At 39.9% G+C, this 19,913-nt stretch overlaps 1 protein-coding gene across 1 annotated transcript in view; it reads left to right on the top strand.

Annotated features, from left to right (window-relative positions):
* Nucleotides 1-19,913, top strand: part of cpt1ab (carnitine palmitoyltransferase 1Ab (liver)) — a 74,403-nt gene that overhangs the window by 46,300 nt on the left and 8,190 nt on the right. Inside the window, 6 exon segments of the mRNA XM_029668819.2 lie at nucleotides 3,314-3,398; nucleotides 11,461-11,656; nucleotides 18,059-18,247; nucleotides 19,006-19,111; nucleotides 19,263-19,379; nucleotides 19,556-19,720. Of these exon segments, the coding sequence (XP_029524679.2) occupies nucleotides 3,314-3,398; nucleotides 11,461-11,656; nucleotides 18,059-18,247; nucleotides 19,006-19,111; nucleotides 19,263-19,379; nucleotides 19,556-19,720 (858 nt within the window).

The raw sequence follows: 19,913 nt of genomic DNA, 5'->3' as shown, positions 1-19,913 counted from the left end.
CTTTGCTTATTTGAGCTGTTAATGCCATAATATGGACATGGTCTTTTACCAAATAGGGCTATCTTTTGTATACAACCCATACCTTGTCACAACACAACTGATTGGCTCAAGCATATTAAGAAGGAAAGAAATTCCAGGTGACTACCTCAGGAAGCTGGTTGAGAGAATGCCAAGAGTGTGCAAATTTGTCAAGGCAAAGGGTGGCTACTTTGAAGAATCTCAAATATAAAACATACATACACACTCTTTTGGTTACTACATGATTCCATATGTGTTATTTCATAGTTTGATGTCTCCACTATAATTCTAGAATGTAGATAAAGCCTTGAATGAGTAGGTGTGTCCAAATGTTGACTGGTACTGTATGTGTGTGTAGTATGTTTAAATGTGTCAGTGTGCATTTATATATATATACATATGTGTGTATGTATGTACAGTTGAAGTCGGAAGTTTACATACACTTCGGTTGGAGTCATTAAAACGAGTTTTTCAACCACTCCACAAGTTTCTTGTTATCAAACTATAGTTATGGCAAGTCGGTTAGGACATCTACCTCGTGCATTACTGTAAGGGTTTTCCTGTGGTGAAGGAGAAGCGGACCAAAATGCAGCGTGGTGGTTATTAATGTTCTTTAATAAAGGAACTAGACATGAAATAACTAAACAAACAATAAATGTGGAAAACCAAAAACAGTCCTATCTGGTGCAAACACAGAGACAGGAACAATCACCCACAAACACACAGTGAAACCCAGGCTACCTAAGTATGATTCTCAATCAGAGACAACTAATGACACCTGCCTCTGATTGAGAACCATACTAGGCGGAAACATAGAAATACCCCAAAACATAGAAAAACAAACATAGACTGCCCACCCAACTCACGCCCTGACCATACTAAAATAAATACAAAACAAAGGAAATAAAGGTCAGAACGTGACAATTACACAAGTAATTTTTCCAACAATTGTTTACAGACAGATTATTTCATTTATAATTCACTGTATCACAATTCCAGTGGGTCAGAAGTTTACAAACACTAAGTTGACTGTGCCTTTAAACAGCTTGGACAATTCCAGAAAATAATGTCATGGCTTTAAGAAGCTTCTGAAAGGCTTATTGATTATTATTATTATCATTTGAGTCAATTGGAGGTGTACCTGTGGATGTATTTCAAGGCCTACCTTCAAACTCAGTGCCTCTTTGCTTGACATCATTGGAAAATCAAAAGAAATCAGCCAAGACCTCAGGAAAGAAATTGTAGACCTCCACAATTCTGGTTCATCCTTGGGATTTCCAAGAACCTGTAGGTACCACGTTTATCGTTACAAACAATAGTACGCAAGTATAAACACCATGGGACCACGCAGCCGTCATACCGCTCAGGAAGGAGACACCTTCTTTCTCCTAGAGATGAACGTACTCCGGTGCAAAAAGTGCAAATAAATCCCAGAACAACAACAAAGGACCTTGTGGAGATGTTGGAGGAAACAGGTACAAAGTATCTATATCCACAGTAAAACGAGTCCTATATCGACATAACCTGAAAGGCCACACAGCAAGGAAGAAGCCACTGCTCCAAAACTGCCATAAAAAAACCAAACTACAGTTTGCAACTGCACATGAGGACAAAGATTATACTTTTTGGAGAAATGTCCTCTGGTTTGATGAAACAAAAATAGAACTGTTTGGCCATAATGACCATCGTTATGTTTTGAGGAAAAAGGGGAGGCTTGCAAGCCGAAGAACACCATCCCAACGTGAAGCACGGGGCTGGCAGCATCATGTTGTGGGGTGCATTGCTGCAGGAGGGACTGGTGCACTTCACAAAATAGATGGCATCGTGAGCTGGGAAAATTATGTGGATATATTGAAGCAACATCTCTATCCATTAGTTAAAGTTAAAGCTTGGTCGCCAATGGGTCTTCCAAACGGACAATGACCCCAGGCATACTTCCAAAGTTGTGACAAAATGGCTTAAGGACAACAAAGTCAAGGTACTGGAATGGCCATCACAAGCCCTGACCTCAATCCTATAGAAAATGTGTGGGCAGAACTGAAAAAGTGTGTGTGAGCAAGGAGGCCTAAAAACCTGACTGTTACACCAGCTCTGTCTGGAGGAATGGGCCAAAATTCACCCAACTTATTGTGCGAAGCTTGTGGAAGGCTTCCTGAAATGTTTGACCCACGTTAAATAATTAAAGGCAATGCTTCCAAATCCTAATTGACTGTATGTAAACTTCTGACCTACTGAGAATGTGATGGAAGAAGTAAAAGCTGAAATAAATCATTCTCTCTACTATTATTCTGACATTTCACATTCTTAAAATAAAGTTGTGATCCTTACTGACTTAAGACAGGGAATTTTTACTTGTATAAAATGTCAGAAATTATGAAAAACTGAGTCTAAATGTATTTGGCTAAGGTGTTTGTAACCTTCCGGCTTCAAATGTATATTTGTGTATATCTATGTATATATATGTATGTATATGAATGCACACACACAAACACACCGGGTAAATGTTTTGTTTCTGTTCTGCTGTTCTGTCCCTCCCTCCCACTGTTGGACACTGCCGCATTAGATTTACTTGCTGGCGAACAAGGTTCCTCTGTGCTCTGCCCAGTGGGAGCGCATGTTTAACACCACCCGCATTCCCGGCCAGGAGACAGGTAAGAGGAGGGCACTGACTGCAGCCATCCGACTCCTGTGGTGACCCACAGCCTGCTGTCGCCATGGCAACAGGCGCAGGACACAAAACCCCTGACCCCTGTTCTCAGTGTTTACCCAGCACAACCTCCCTGAGTAGAAGGAATACTTCTTATTGGCTCCTCTCAAAGATGATGATGCAGTGTCACTCATTAATTGGCTCTTATATTTGAAACTATTTGACCTGAAGTCACTGTAGCAGACAGAAGGCCCATACACATTTGAGCGATGTGATGTAAGTGCTTAATTTCCATACTGGTGAACTAAATTCTAAATTCAGCATTGGCAACAAATTAAGCCCACCCGCATGAACACTCCCGATTTTAAGTGGTACTAGGGAATATGTTAGGGTTGACAACAAACTCCTTTGGGTTGTGCTGGTGAAACAGATAGTGGGGCCGCTGATTTCTAAACTCCCCGTTCACGCCTTCAAGCCTAGCAGCCCTCCAAAACCCTTCCTGCTGCCACTTCTCGTCTGGCTCATCAGCCCATCCCTCCTTCTCATCATCCTCCTCTCATAGGTCCCTCTGTTATCTGTGGGGTTTTCGTTTAGTTTGGTAGTGCCATCTCTCTCTGTTTGTTGACTCTCCCCCTTTTTGCTTTTCAGCTCATGCTCCTAAACACTATTCCCATGTGCTCGTCCCAATACGAGCGTATGTTCAACACCAGTCGTGTCCCAGGTGTAGACACAGGTAGAGTCTTGTGTGTTGCTGCATCTCCCACTCCCAATACTACTCCTATTCTTACTTCTACTCCTCACATTTTTGCACCTTTTAATTTAGATTAATCGGATGTTTAATTAATAATAATGCTGCATGCTACTTTTAATTTATATGGGGAAGTATTCTGTGCATGTGAATAGCCTCCTAGCAGTGTGTGAGTTATGGTGGTAAAATTGGCCCTGCACGTTGCACTCTGCTAGGACTGTGATTGGTAACTGTAGCCATCACTCATGAAAAGTTATCATTGATAGATAGCATGATAGTAATCAGTCAGTACAGGGGCTGTATCCACAAAGCGTCTGAGAAAAGGTCATAGGAATCCTGTTAAAATATGTTTTCAGAAGAAGAAGAAACTCCAAGCGCAGAGTAAGTTTTAGGATGTTGTTAAAGGAGAAGGGTCCAGACACCTTTTTGGGGATTTCACTTACCACAAATGGCATATCACTTCCTCATTGAGTAGTAAGGGGCCCCTGAGAAAACATGAGCAAAGGCTCCAAAAACACCCACATTATACAAACTATACGGAAAAGCTCTCAGTATAGAGGTGCAGATCTTTAGATTGGTTGTACACATGAAATTGTGTCATTCTGAACTTCACCCGCTACGTTATTCTCTTTTGTGTGACTCTATCCAGCTGACTCTATACAAGTAACTGCCAAAATAACGGAAACATCAACATAAAGTCTCGTAATAGCAGTGGCATGTGTTTAATCTTTTGGGGGGGGTCTCTGTGTTTCATAAGACTGAATGTATCTCAATGGAGAAAAGCATCCGAGCAAACAAAACAGCGCCCCTCTGTCTCAGAATGTGTGGCCCATCTATCTGATGCTTTCTGGTCAAAAAGAGTATGACACTGTTGCTGCACATAGCATTGAATACAAAGGAAGCCAGTGAGCATCTCCCTTGATAAAAAAAAAAAAAGTGTCAATGGAAGCCAGTTTGGATTTCACACCAATCACATCAGAAGCCAAACATCATTGACAGAAAACTTGAATTGTTGCTTCTCGTTGTGTCGTTGTCTTCCTGTGGCTAGCAACCTAACTAAAATGGTCCCTTTCCTAAATTAGTCATGGATGGAGATCCAGATTTTGTTACTTCATTCTCCTTACTGGCCATCGATTATAACAGAGATTCTGATCCAACCATAAATGCATACGTTGTACACCTGGCCTGAAAGGATGGAAGTTCAAAATGTAGCTAGATGTAGTAGGCTAATGTTAATTTAACTAGCTGGCCTGGCGCATCGTTGCCAATGAAAGGAAGTTAGGCTAGCGAGCAAGCATTTTAGCCAAGTAGCCTAAGACAACAAACGGGCCTGCTTTAATAAATTATGTTCAGCTTATAAAAGCTTCATACAGTTTACAATATGTATTGACACTTTATGTCGTGTCCTGTAATACTTAGTTTGAAGTGAGACACCTTCAGTCAATCATAACACATCCATAAAGGCTCTAAATTAAGTACAGCGTCATGCGATATAAAGTCAGACCCCTTTGGTCATTTATAACACATACATAAATGCCTTGTTTCATATGACGCTGTACTTACTATAACGTCAGGCACCTTTGGTTATTTATAACGCATACATTAAGGCTTAATGATGTAAACACATGTATTAACACTTAGGGATTTGCCACTTACAGCTAAATTAAATGTTTAAACCATGCATTTCCTTTTATTTGTAAATGTTTTAAACAATACAAATACATGACGTTTCAAAAAGTCTAGCAATGCAATTACATTGAACATTACACAGGGCTGTGAATAGTGTAGATTGACACTGAGCTGGCGGACGAATGGTTCTTGCCTCTCTTACTGCTGGAGGTACTGCATGTTGGTTCCAACCTTAAAAGTAACAACAAAGAAAGTTAGCAGGTATGTTAGGAAATGCCTTTGTCACACCATCTGGATAAGGGTATTTCTATTCTATTCCTCTTTTATTTACAAATGTCTCAAGTCTCATGACGTGACTAAGTGGCTGTATCTAGGCAAATTTGTATTTAGCTGAGCCTGCTAGCTAGCCAAATTTTGGCTATTGCTGTGAAGTCACTGAAATGATTTGAAATAATAATTGAGGTAGCTACAATATGTCATCTAACTCAACATTTGACTACTACAAACTCATTTAAATTACTAACTTATTTGTTTTTTGCTGTCCAGTGGGAGCACAAGTGGACATTTGACTTGCGAACTCATTACATGACCAGCGTCTCGCCAACAACCCTTGAAAAGTAATTCTGGGTCAAGGAATTTTGGAAATGTTCAAGATAAAAAATACTCCAGGTAATAGTAGAAAAGTGTCAATAAACATGATATATTAAGTATAATTGTCGAATCATTAACAATAATCCATATATATAACCATATTTAAGTGGCATTTTATGTTTAAAAACATGTCCCAATGTTAAATAAATGCCCCATAAGCGGTGCTTATGCCAAACTTTATAAAGCAAAGGTTTGTCACATTTGACATTGGTGGTTATGTCACACAGTTATGCCTCATTTATGAACATGAGCATGCCATATGGTTATAGCTGATTTGTAACACTTATGTAGTCTTTATGAAGGCTTCATGAAGGCTTTATTATTGCCTTTATAAAATGCACGCCATTTAAAGTGGGACCCTTTAAACAGTAAAAGCGTGCACTGTATGACAAAGTAATAAACCGTTTAGGCAATATGAAAGAGGGTGACATTGGCGTGTCTCTTTCTTACTTGCCTGCTTGCTCGCATGCACACACACACACACACACACAAATCAATACCATGGACATCCACATCATATTTAGCCTATGTTGATTGGACTAAATAGTTTTTGGTATATTTTATTTGTCACTGTATTAGACTATGCATAGGTGATTTAAATTATGTTGAAATATTTAAGTTGAAATGGTGTTGGAATATTGGAGGCAGCGCCTGTTTTCTTAGCGAATTTGCGGTAACTCTGTAGTTCTAAATCAATAGTTGTTTAGTAGTTTGATAATGTCGGAAACATGAACTTACTTTACCACGCTGTAGGTCATGTTATTGTTTGTTACATGCAATATATTTTGTGGACTTCACCTGACAGATGTCGCTCTCTGGTTATGTGATGTAACAAAGGTGTGGTTGAATTTATTCTGCCACTGTGTCTTCTTATTGTTTCGGTTTTAGGTCTATATATCATATATGTCAACGCATATGAACTAAGAGGTTATAGCGGAAACAATGTTATTATCACAACACATATGTTGTAATATGGCTTTTTTTTCTGGCTTGGCTTCCCTGGTGATTTTTACCCATGCACCGCTACTGTGTTATTGTGTGTTGGGCCATCACGAGCCGCGAGAACTGCTTTAATGCGCCTTGGTATAGATTCTGTAAGTGTCTGGAACTTCCTGTGTGGAAGCACCCCATGCTTTCAATATACTCAGTATCCTTTATTTACTCAAGTGCTTCCTTTATTTTGGTAGTTTCCTGTAGAATGGATGTAGAGGTATCGCTCGAGTTGCACCAAAATTGAATATAACATTGCGGATGAAGTTCAGAATGACACAATTTCATGTGCCCTACCTTTATTCTTCTACGAGCGGCGTTGGGTTTAGCGCTAACCGACCGTTATAGAACATCTAAAGACTTCCATCACTGTACTGCAACACTAGACATGCCGTTTCTAAAAGGACGTATTTGGGTGTTTTTGGAGCCTTTGTCCATGTTTTTCAGGGGCAAATGATAGCAATAACCAATCGCGATGAGGCATAGCCAGCTGGGAACTCTATTGCGTGCTTCCAACAACCACAGTGAATATGACTGAGCGTACTGTATAATGTTGCAATGGTAAAACTTTTGATCCGACACGATCATTTTGCCTAATGTGTTGGCATGCATAACATTTTTTTTAACCAATTATGAAGGTTGTTAAAAAGCGTGATTTTTATAATATAACGATATTTTTCAACAACTTAGAGTAGGCACTTGCCGGTAATGTTGCATAAAACGTTTGAAAGGTCTACAGTATAATTTTCATTGAACACAATCAAAGTTAACATGAAAACATAGATGCCTTCAATTGCCTAGTTATTTTACAACGTGCTATTGAGCTCCAAATGGATAACTTGAAATAACATGGTGTAGGTTATTTAAACGATCTAAATAAATGCAGGCAATTAACCCCAATTGCACCAAGAGAGCTGGAAAATGGTGACCCTGGCCTTGACCCCACTCTCCGTGGGTGTCTGGGATATGTAAGGGGTTGGGATATGCAAGGAACACATTTCCATTACACACTTGTACAAATGTGTAACAGGACAAATATAAGCACCCACCAATTTTATTTAAACTTTCTTAACGTTTAGACAGCAATGTTTTAATTGGTTTTCCTTTAAAATTATAAGAAAATAAAATGCATAAAATAAAATTCACTTAAAATCCTATTGTGTGGTGTGAGCGCTGGGGGGCAATGAAGTTCTACCGCAGTCATAAAGTAGGCGGCATCTGGAATCTGCTTTGGGTAGGTGACATTTTGTCCCGAAGACAACCGTTAATTCCTGTTGACTCTGGTGTTGCTTCCATTTTTTATGTGCATTAATCAACTCGTAACAAAAAATGTACCTAGCCAAGTGATCAGTTCTTCTCCCTACATTCTCTTTTCCCTCCGTTACACGTCTCTCACTCAATGTCGTTCTTTGTTATAAGTCTCTCACTCAATTTCGTTCCAACCGCTCCCTACACACCCTCGTGCTGAAATGATTGCCTATGAAAAAGTCTAAATGATAGAATACACAAACAAAACTGTAGACAAGCTACATTCCTTAGAAATTCAGGACAGCTTAATCAAAATGGTTGATTAAATTGCGTATTCATTAGTCTAGGGGCCTACTTTGTTTCATGATTAACAAAAGCCTGCCCACCAAGTTTAAGCTCACAAATCAAACACAGGGCAAAGGAATACACACCATATGCTGGTATATGTTAACTACGATGAAGTGCGGAGCGCTTTATATCCATGGGAAATCATTTGAAAGAGTCATATCCCCTCTTACTAACATTACAGCATTGTTGCATCATTGTTGCATTTATGATGGGACCTGTTAATGCTAGTTTTGTGATAACTGCATTGTGATTTTAATTTTGAAGAGGAAATAAAACAGTTAGGGATTTTTTGGTGAGGCATTTTTTTCTTAATGTTAAGGATTCAATTTCCTTTAACATTCACACCCCTAGCCTATATAAGTACACATAAAGATGAAGGCAAATTCGGTCAATTCTGAAGTCCCATCATGTCAGCAAAATAGAACAAAAATGGTCTCATTGGCAACCCAAAATTCATGCCAATCACTGGATTAGGTTGCATATCAAAATATTTTCAATCATGCATTCCTGCTTGGACATGTTATTTTTGAACACCATCTCAGTAGTCTGCTACACTTCTTAATAAAGCGTTGTGAATTACTTTAAAATAACATTTACATACAAATATACGTTTAATAAAGGCTTTAGATGTATGGCAGCATAATACAGCATATTATTATACAATAATATGTGATCAATGCTACAATAGCTTTATCATCACTATTATCCTGTATCTTCTGGAATCATGGAAGGAGATGATGACTCAAGTCTTTTCTGTTGGAGTGCCACCAAATCATGGGCAGAAAACATTTGTGGCACCAGTGGCACCTGGGGAAAATATCTGGAGCCCTGTATTAGCAGTTTTCGTGTTTCATGTCAGTTGTAATTTTGGGTGAACTATCTCTTTAAGTCTTTGCCATCTTGGAGATGAACAAATAATCAAAGGCTAAGGTCACATTGGACAGCTTTAAGGAAATGAGCTTCAAGTCATGTGCGATAAACTGGGTTTTCCCCTAAATGTTCAGAGTCCAATAAGGAAAAAACACACTCACTGACCTAGTCTCTGTTTGGATCGTGCCCACAAAGGAGAAAAAAAAAGAAGAAAAAAAATGTTTTGCAACAGAAGATGAAAATGAGTCCAGGTAGTCGCTCCCTGTTTCAATTCCTTTTCCTCCATTTGGTGCCAAATGAACACGATGGACATCTGTCACCCCATGAATCTCAGTAATGAGTCACTTTCAATTGCAGTCAAATAGCAGTCACTCTTTTCCAGAGAAAATCACAGTGAGTGAATTCAGATACGAAGATTGTAAAAGAACATTTCAAACCCAGTTTTTAATGGGAGATACATTTATAAATTAGATATGACCCATCTTAAGAAACAAACCTAATATCCGGCATAAGTAATCTATCAATGTACTAACTTTCTGAGTTGTTTTAGTTGATGGACTGATGACGATATCTCTCTAACTCGTTTGGAGTGCTCAATTAACAAACCAATCATGCTTTAGAGGAAATCTGCATGCTCATAGTCTAGATGTTGCAATTATGTATAATATTTCATTAGTAAATATAGTGTAATATAATGTAATGTATGACACAGTGAATGTGTGCGGCTCTGTAGAGATGAACAGAGGAAACTCCTGAAGAAATTAAATTCCCAAAATATGACAAAAATATGATAAAAGCAGAAATGTCACAAAATGTCAGTCGTGGATCACCATAATTGAAAACCATTTTTATTTTACCTTTATTTAACTAGGCAAGTCAGTTAAAGAACAAATTCTTATTTTCAATGACATCCTAGGAACAGTGGGTTAACTGCCTGTTCAGGGGCAGAACAACAGATTTGTACCTTGTCAGCTCGGGGATATGAACTTGCAACCTTTCGGTTGCTAGTCCAACTCTCTAACCACCCAATGTCAATATGGATATATTTTAAAACAGAGGTACATTTGCCATGGGTGCAAGTCTGTTACGGTCTCCATCTCCTTTTCCATTGTCTTCCAAAACAGTATTTAAGTAGTGTTTTAATAACATTTTGTAGTATATTAGTACAGTAGTATTTTAGTAGTGTTTAGTCGTTTTTTTGTAGTTGTTTGGCTAAGCAATGAGATAATGTTGTATAATGCAGAAAGCCTAGCACTCAGCCTACATCCAATCCATAAACACCCAAGTAAAGATAAAATTACTCAAGGTGCAATTAAACGAAGCAGATAGCCTAGATTGTTACCTGGGAGCGAGGTTGTTGTTTTCGGGAACAAAGCTCCATGGAAAAGTGTCCCTGGCATCCCGTAGACCCCTTTGCCCTTTCTCCATTCCCCTAACTGGGCAAACGCTTGTTTGAAAGCACTGAACACCGCCATGTCTTCACACCTTTCTTCAAAAATAGAAGATGTATTATTTATGTGTGTTACTCCACAAACAATCGTTTGGACTCGCACCCAAAACCATTACCCCCATTCCATCCCCACACTCCCTAGTCACACTGCTTTAGTTTGTGGATCGAACAAACCAGTCCCCTTGACTTTTTCTTATTCAAGATGAATATCCTTTGAAAAGTGGATAGATGCTCACTTGAATAAGAAAAACTGTATCTCACAATGTAGATGACTATGGTTATCGACCCTCCTGCATGATACTTATGGTGTTTTGGTATTTCACAGAATGGGACTACCACCAATATTGTTTTTGCTTTTGTTGTGGATATTTTGACACATACTTAAATTGTCTTATCAATATTGTCCAATTCCACAAAATTCACCACCTACAAACTCCCTATACATCTTTATAGGATTATTATAAGTTTAAGTCTTAAGCAGATAAAGCTCTGTGAAATGCCTGTCTCTCTTTACCCTCCTCCCCCCTTCCCTCTGAGATCACAGAGCTATGCCAGCACAGCCATCCTAATTATCATTCAATTATCTCTGACTAGAACCAGCGTTTACAGTACATTGTTTACGTACAAGGAACCCAAAAAATATACATACAAGGAACCCAAAAAATCATTACGTTATTACAACCAGATAACAACCAGTTACTTTGTTGTAAACTTGTTGTAATGACGTCATTTCAATCAGCTTTACCCGCTGGGAAGGGAATTTTGTTTCGGAAACTCATAAATTAGCTGTTCTGCCTATCCTTGCACCCTCTCCCACTTTCCTCTCTTCCCTCTTTCCCTCCCTCCTTTGAGTATGTCCAGACACTATTCAGCATGTGGACGAGAGCAAGCACATCGCCGTTTTCAACAAGGGGCGCTTCTTCAAGGTGTGGGTGTTCTACGATGGGCGCCTGCTGTTGCCGCGGGAGATCGAGCAGCAGATGGAGAGGATCCTGGCTGATAAGAGCGAGCCCCAGGAAGGGGAGGAGTACCTGGCTGCGCTCACTGCAGGGGAGAGGTGGGTGGGGCTTCTGACAGGAAGCGATGTCATTACGGCAGCTGGGTCATACTCACTGGCTTGCTACGCTAGACACGTAACTTATGCCAGTGTAGCAGTTTTAAAAAACTACTGTTTTCCTGATACCCCAATGTAGCTCCTATGCATTTATTTTACATTTATTTTGCCCTGACATGGGACGATTAAGTACTGTTGCTTGTTTGTGAATTCAAGTTCAGAGCAGTTTGACCACGAGCCGGATGCCTTTGTAGCTAATTCCCCTGGTGAATATTGAACTGACCCGACCTGCTATCACACTACGTTTGTGTGCATGACAAGGGACCACTAATTGTACCAGTAGAAATTGCTGTCAGTATTAAGTTTCCATTTTACGGCATGCAAAGGAAAAGTCACAGTCGAAATGTTTACGTTTTGTTTGTTATTGGACCTGTTTAAGTAGTCCCTCCCTTTTTCAGTCCATTGTTTTTCGTTGGGTACCAAATTATCATGACCCTTGTCAGTAATGCACAAAGATGTAATGTGTGGAGCATTTCATAAAAAGAATGTAACTGTGTGTAGGGTTAATATGTGACCCACCACCTCAATTCGGTCTAATGTAGCAACATGGTGTTTTTTTTTACATTGGAAAAAAGTACAGACTGAATGTTTTGCATTCCCAAACTGGGGTATGCGCAATACCATCGGGGGTACGCCAAATACAAATGTGATTCACATTTTTTTTTTAATTCATATACATTTTTTTCTTTGTTTTATTTTTTTTTCACGTTTTTCAAACAGTCCATTTATTTTTTCCAATGGCGCCATACATTTGGGTGAGTTTTTTCTCGTCTGAGTAACCTCATTTCACTGCCAAAAATAAAATGAATCTATCTAGTGTTCAGCGAAACAGAACAATATCAAATACAGGTAGCCTAGTCAAATAATTAACATCCAATCAAATTAACCGTTACTCTCTCGTGGGAATTCCACTAATGGTCCGTATGTAGCCGAACGTGTCTGCTGCTCATTCCGTTTGCTCGAAAATTGATAAATGGTAAAAGAAAAGTAAGGCATGCGTCCATAGAGACACATACCAGCTCTACTGGTAGTACTGCTACTACTAGCAGTACTAAACCTGCACCTGTCGGCGACACAAGTTGTTCTGCTTCCACGAGCACAACCAATGCTAGCATCAGTAATTCTACATTTGTTGTTAGCCCAGCTAGCATAGACACTGACAGTTGTGAATCTGATGCAGCCGAAGAGCTACTGCCCCATTACCTGGGAAAGCACCAAACAACAGACAGGGACGTTGTTGGACCGTCGAAGAGGCGCAAATATGATGAGAACTACATTGATTTGGGGTTCACTTATATTGGGAGTAGTGCCTTTCCTCAGCCACAGTGTGTTATATGTGAAAAAAACAATTTGATGAAACCTTCACTCTTGCGCGGACATTTAGAAACAAAGCATGCCAATTTGAAAAATAAGCCACGGGATTTTTTGAGCGAAAATTAAGACACCATTCAAGTAGTAAGACATGTGTAAAAGCAACAGATACCATTTAATAAGAAGGGGCTAGAAGAGTCTTATATGGTGAGCGACCGAGTGGCTAGGACAGACAAGCCCAATACTATTGTGGAGGACTTCATTCTTCCTGGTGCGCGGATATGGCTGGGACAATGCTGAGGGAAAAGGCAAAAAAAACTATACAGACAATGACTTCAAACAACACTGTTTCACGACGCATCAGTGACATGGCAGGAGATGTTTTGAAACAATTACTGCTTCGCATACAAGCCAGTGAATTCTATGCTTTACAGCTGGATGAGTCAACAGACATGGCAGCTCCTGGTCTGTTACATTTATGGGGGGTCAATTAAGAAAGACATCCTCTTCTGCAAACCAGAACAACAGGAGAGGATATTTTTAAAGTATTGGACAGCTTTGTGACATCAAATGGACTTTGGTGGTCAAGGTGTGTTGGTATCTGTACTGATGGCGCAAAAGCCATGACAGTGAGACATAGTAGAGTGGTAACGCGCGTGCAAGCAGTTGCTCCCAACGCCACTTGGGTACACTGCAGCGTCCACCGAGAGGCTCTTGCTACCAAGGGAATGCCTGACAGCTTGAAAGACATTTTGGACAATACAGTGAAAATGGTTAACTTTGTTAAAGCAAGGCACCCTGAACTCTCGTGTATTTTCTGCACGATGTAACGCTTTTACAACATACAGAAGTGCGCTGGTTATCAAGGGGTAAAGTATTGACATGTTTTTTTTAATTGATAGAAAAGCTTAAAGTTTTCTTTACTGACCATCATTTTCACTTGTCTGACATCTTGCATAATGACGAGTTTCTCACACGACTGGCCTATCTGGGTGATGTTTATTCTCACCAGAATGATCTGAATCTAGGATTACAGGGACTCTCCACAACTATATTCAATGTGCGGGACAACATTGAGGTTATGACTAAGAAGTTGGAACTCTTCTCTGTCTGCATTAACAAGGACAACACACAGGTCTTTCTGTCAGTGTATGATTTGTGTGCAAATTTGTGTGCAAATTAACTCAAGCTTACGGACTTGGATTTGTTATCCCTTTCATGCCCTGCCTCCAGTCCACTTACCGATATCTGAACAAGAGAGCCTCATCGAAATTGCAACAAGTTGTTCTGTGAAAATTGAATTTAATCAAGAAGCCACTTCCAGATTTCTGGATTGGGCTGCACTCAGAGTATCCTGCCTTGGCAAATCGCAATGTTAAGACACTGATGCCCTTTGCAACCACGTACCTATGTGAGAGTGGATTCTCAGCCCTCACTAGCATGAAAGCTAAATACAGGCACAGACTGTGTGTGGGAAATTATTTAAGACTAAGACTCTCTCCAGTACAACCCAGCATTGCAGAGTTATGTGCATCCTTTCAAGCACACCCTTCTCATTAACCTGTAGTGAGTTATTCACAATTTTCGATTAACAAATAAGGTTTTATATTTAAGATGGTTAAATAAAAAGCAAACATATTGATTATTATTATATTATTATTTGTGCGCTGGTCCTATAAGAGCTCTTTGTCACTTCCCACGAGCCGGGTTGTGACAAAATCTCACACTCATAATATATGTTTTGTATATTGTGTGTGTGGCAGGCTTACAATGACTGTAAAAATCAACATTTGAGAGTGCGCTGACCCTGATGCTAGAGGGGGTACGCAGCTGGAGGTTGAATGTTTGAAGAAGTACGGGACTATAAAAAGTTTGGGAACCACTGGTCTATGCCCATTCAGCATTGTACACACCCTCTTAAGCCATATCCCCACCCATCTCTTTAAAGATTCACATGTGAGGCCATGTGTGAGTAAGGTAGTGTAGTGAACAACCAAAGATTTCAAGACTAAAAGTGGTGAAAGTAGTAGAAAAAAGTAGGTGTAAAAATAGACTTTATTTAGTCCTTGGCCTTCATCTGTCACGACTTCCGCCAAACTCTTTTCCTCTCCTTGTTGCCGGTCTTCTAGCCATCATCGATCCACTTTTCCTTTTGTTTTGTCTTGTCTTCCCACACACCTGGTCTAAATTCCCTCACTACATGTGGTGTATTTAACCCTCTGTTCCCCCCATGTCTTTGTGCGGAATTGTTTATTGTAAGTGCATGTGCACGTTTTCTCTGGTGCGCGACGGGTTTTGTACCCATTTGTTTGTTGTTCTGGTTTCCGGTGGTTTTATGAATAAAACTGCTCCGTTGATTACCCAGTTTTGCTCTCCTGCGCCCGACTTCCCTTCCGTTAGTTACGCACTCCCTTACAACATCCTAATCTGACTTTGATGCAGGTCATGTTGTTCTTCACATTACCGTCTCTGTTAAACACATGCTATATCCAATAAAATCTATTTTTATTTGTCACATGTACAGGATAAAGAAGGTGTAAACGGTAGAGTGAATTTGTTATCTGCATAGTAGCAATATCAAAAATAGAATGTGTCCAGAAAAAAATATATTGTATAAATATTTTATAATTATCGGATGATGCTTACCCAGACACACTTGTCTAAATTGATGGGTCATGTGAAAGAAATGCTGTAACCACCCCCCAGCCAAATCTACTGTAGCTAAGAGGATGGGTCACTATTGTCTAGGCATGCACATGTTCAAAAATAAAATAGATGGCCATAATCACATTAGCTAGCGAGACAGTAAGCTAACGTTCGATAGCTAGTGAACAGTATGCTTTAACTTGCAATGAAAACAACTTTCTGACAAAATTTGAAACATGTCATATCTGAAAATGTAGCTTGACCCATACACAGTACCATTCAAAAGTTTGGACACACCTACTCATTCCAGGGTTTTTCTTTATTTTTACAATTTTCCACATTGTAGAATAATAGTGAAGACATCAAAACTATTTAATAAAACATATGTGATGCGATTCAGGAAACTAGGCATGTGTCGCAAGTAAGGACTTCACAGAAGAGCCATTTGAACATAAAAAATATTTTTTTATCAAAATGCGTTTTTTGGCAGAATTGCCTTTTTGAACATGTGAACTTTCATGTGCCTTAATAACAAACTTGTATGCCATCTGTAAATACAAATACAATTGTTAAATTGCCAGCCTTGTTGGTTAAGCCTCAGAAAAAGTAGCAACCTTCCCACTAGCCATGATTGGCTGAGATATTGAGTGGGCTGGACATGCCAAGAGAGGAGTTTGGATTGGTCGCTGATTTTTTTTAAATGTATGGTGTAGTTGAGCTGCATAAGTGAGTGTGCAAGGCTGTCATCAAGGCAAAGGGTGGCTACTGAAGAATCTAAAATCTCAAATATATTTCAATTTGTTTAACACTTTTTTGGTTACTACATAATTCCATATGTGTTATTTCATAGTTTTGAGGTCTTCACTATTATTCTACAATGAAGAAAATAGTAAAAATAAAGGAAAACCATTGAATGAGTAGGTGTTTCCAAACTTCTGACTGGTCTGTAAATTGGCTTGAAATTCTACGGCAAGACTTGAAAATGGCTTTCTCGCAATGATCAACAACCATCTGTAGCCTGAAGAATTTTTAAATAATATTGTGCAAATATTGTACAATCCAGGTGTGCAAAGCTCTCAAAGAATTACCCAGAAAGACTGACAGCTGTGATCGCTGCCAAAGGTGATTCTAACTCAGGGGGTTGAGTACTTATTTAATCAAGATATATTAGTGTTTTATTTTTTTATTTTAAAAAAAATATTTTTTACAAATGTTAGAAATGTTCTTCCACTTTGACAAAAGAGTATTTTGTGTAGATCATTGACGAACTCAGTTGACACAACAAAGGGGAAAAGTTCAAGGGGTGTGAATCCTTTCTGAAGGCACTGTACATTATCTACACTGTATAATGTGCATTCGGAAAGTATTCAGATCCCTTGACTTTTTCCACATTTAGTTATGTTACAGTCTTATTCTTAAATGTATTAAAACAAATCTTCAATCTGCACACAATACCCTATAATGACAAAGTGAAAACAGGTTTTTAGAAGTTTGCAAATATAAACCTAAATACATAAGAATTCACACCCTTTGCTACGAGACTCCAAATTGAGCTCGGTGCATCCTGTTTCCATTGAACATCCTTGAGACGTTTCTACAACTTAAAAAAAAATGTTTTTACAACTTGATTGCAGTCCACCTGTGGTAAATTCATATTCAAGAATATGGCTGTAACGTAACAAAATTTGGAGAAAATTAAGGGGTCTAAATCCATGTGACAAATTTGGGTAAGTAGTAAGTCTCTTGACGGGGCAACAACATTTTGGAAAACAGTTTAATCTGTGTTTTTCAACGATAGGTAGTGAGTGAGAACACTGGTAGAATTTTCTTTGACAACAGGAACCGAGTACATGGCACCAACTGGAGAGAGGGACAAGCGGCTTGAAGTGGCATAGCTCTACTAACTACCTTATCGGTCAAGCCCAATTGTTCTCATATTTAATAAAACCCATGCCATCTGAGTTGAAGAGTTAAGGATAGGTTCGCCAAAGACATCCGACCATTTAATCTTGCTGAGGGCCAAAATCTTGTATTATGGAAGTTATCAGTTGTACGTGAGCTGCAGACAACTGCCAAACGGAGCAGTTGCTATGGCTACCATGTACTGTATATATTCTGGTATTGATGATGGCTACTCACGCAGAGCGGGGGACAGATAGATGAGCAGCTAATGGAGGAAGTTATTTCTGATCGTAAAAGTGAGCTTGGGATGGGCATGATTGTTATCAGGACGGGACAGGAAAGTTCCGGGTTTATAGAACTATTGTGGTATCAGGACAGTATAGGAAAAAAATTGACAGGACAAGACAGTACAGGATTCTTCACTTCTGAATCAACCTCTAATGTCCACTCCACTACTCCTATTTGACCTCTAACCCTGCTCACCAGGACACCATGGGCTAAAGCACGTGAAACCTACTTCAGAAGTGGCAAGAACAAGCAGTCACTGGATGCCATTGAGAAGGCTGCCTTCTTCGTAACCCTCGACGACTCAGAACAGAAATACGAGACCGACAACCCGGTGAAATCATTAGACAGCTACGCCAAGTCCCTCCTCCACGGCAAATGCTACGACAGGTGAGTGGCTGAAACCAGTCAAAGGTTGTGATTGAGCAATTTCCAACCAATGACAGCCAATGAGGACAGCTCAGGCTATCAATTCCACTGAGGAATTATAACAATTCCCACTGGGCCCATACGTCAATTCAATATCTAGTCCACGTTGGCTCAATGTAATTTAGGTGAAATGACGTGGAAACAACATTGATTCAACCAGTGTGTGCCCAGTGGGTTATGTCACATTGTGCTGTTTCTTCCATATACCCTGGTCCAAAATCTGTTTGTGTGGTTTTGCCAACTGCTATGGTTATTTTCACGACAAACAATTAGCATGGGAGTTGGCAAGACAGCACAAACAGATCTGGCACTAAGCTACTGTTTCTGTAGGCCAGTTACCATAATCTCACTGCAGTTGCTACATCCATTTTTAGCCTTTTAAATGAATATTAAATAGCCTCCTCCATTGAATATTGAACAATATAACTTACAGATGACTCATGAGCTCAGTTCAGCAGTCATACCCTATTAAAAACCCAAATATTAGCTTGTTTTACTCCTTAGCTTGTAAACAAACAATGTATAGCCTCTAAACATGGTTAAAGCTATAATATTGATATCATGGATGGGTCAGTCCCTGTATCCATAGCTCTGTTTCATTTCTCCAGTCCCATCACTCAGCGATTTAGTAAATCATTGGCGGGGTGTCTACTATGTTATTGTTCGAACTGCAGAATGCCACTTTAAGGTACATTTTACATGGTGCTGTGCTTCCCCAGGTGGTTTGACAAGTCCTTCAACCTCATCGTCTTCAAGAATGGAACCATGGGCCTGAATGCCGAGCATGCCTGGGCCGACGCACCAATCATAGGCCATCTCTGGGAGGTATGTCCCATACAACAACCAGTCTGCTTATTTGTGAATTGAGCATTTGGCGGGCTGTTCTTTTAATATATTGTGAACGATTTGCAATCCAAAGGGTTGAGCTCTGGTCATTGTATTGTCAATTATGTTGCCTCTCACCTCTGTCTCTCAGCAAGTCTTGTGCATGGACCCTCTGGAGCTGGGCTACACTGAGGAGGGCCACTGTAACGGGGAGCCCCACCCCAACCTGCCCGGACCCCAGAGGCTGCAGTGGGACATCCCTGCAGAGGTTCTATTTCACTTTCGTCAGAACTACTGCTAACACTACTATTGGCTATGTCAGGGGCTAGCAACTACATTAAACCTTAGGCCACATCTAATTGGCTTGTGGGGACAGATTTGGCCCATGGGCCACCAGTTTACAGACTTGTGTTCTATGTTAACTTGTGATCTTGTGATCCTCAGTGCCAGAGTACAATCCAGAGCTCTCTGAAGTTTGCCCAGGCACTGGCAGATGACGTGGACTCGCACATCTACCCCTTTAAGGACTTTGGCAAGGGTTTGATCAAGAAGTGCCGCACAAGCCCGGATGCGTTCATCCAGATTGCCCTGCAGCTCGCACACTTCAGGGTGAAGGGACTTCCAAATATATTTTAGGATTATTCTGGGTTCGACCTTCACGCAAATAGTCAGACAAGCAGAATATAGATTTAACTTGTCAAAGTGAACCAGTAAAATAAAACAAACACATTTCATCCGGATAGGAAGTGATGTGTTGCGCACTGTAGACTCCAAGGTTTCCCTTGTGTTTATTTAGCAGCGC

This window comes from Oncorhynchus nerka, linkage group LG9a (assembly GCF_034236695.1).
Source record: "Oncorhynchus nerka isolate Pitt River linkage group LG9a, Oner_Uvic_2.0, whole genome shotgun sequence".
Classification (NCBI taxonomy): Eukaryota; Metazoa; Chordata; class Actinopteri; order Salmoniformes; family Salmonidae; genus Oncorhynchus; species Oncorhynchus nerka.
This window is presented reverse-complemented; position numbering and strand designations above follow the sequence as displayed.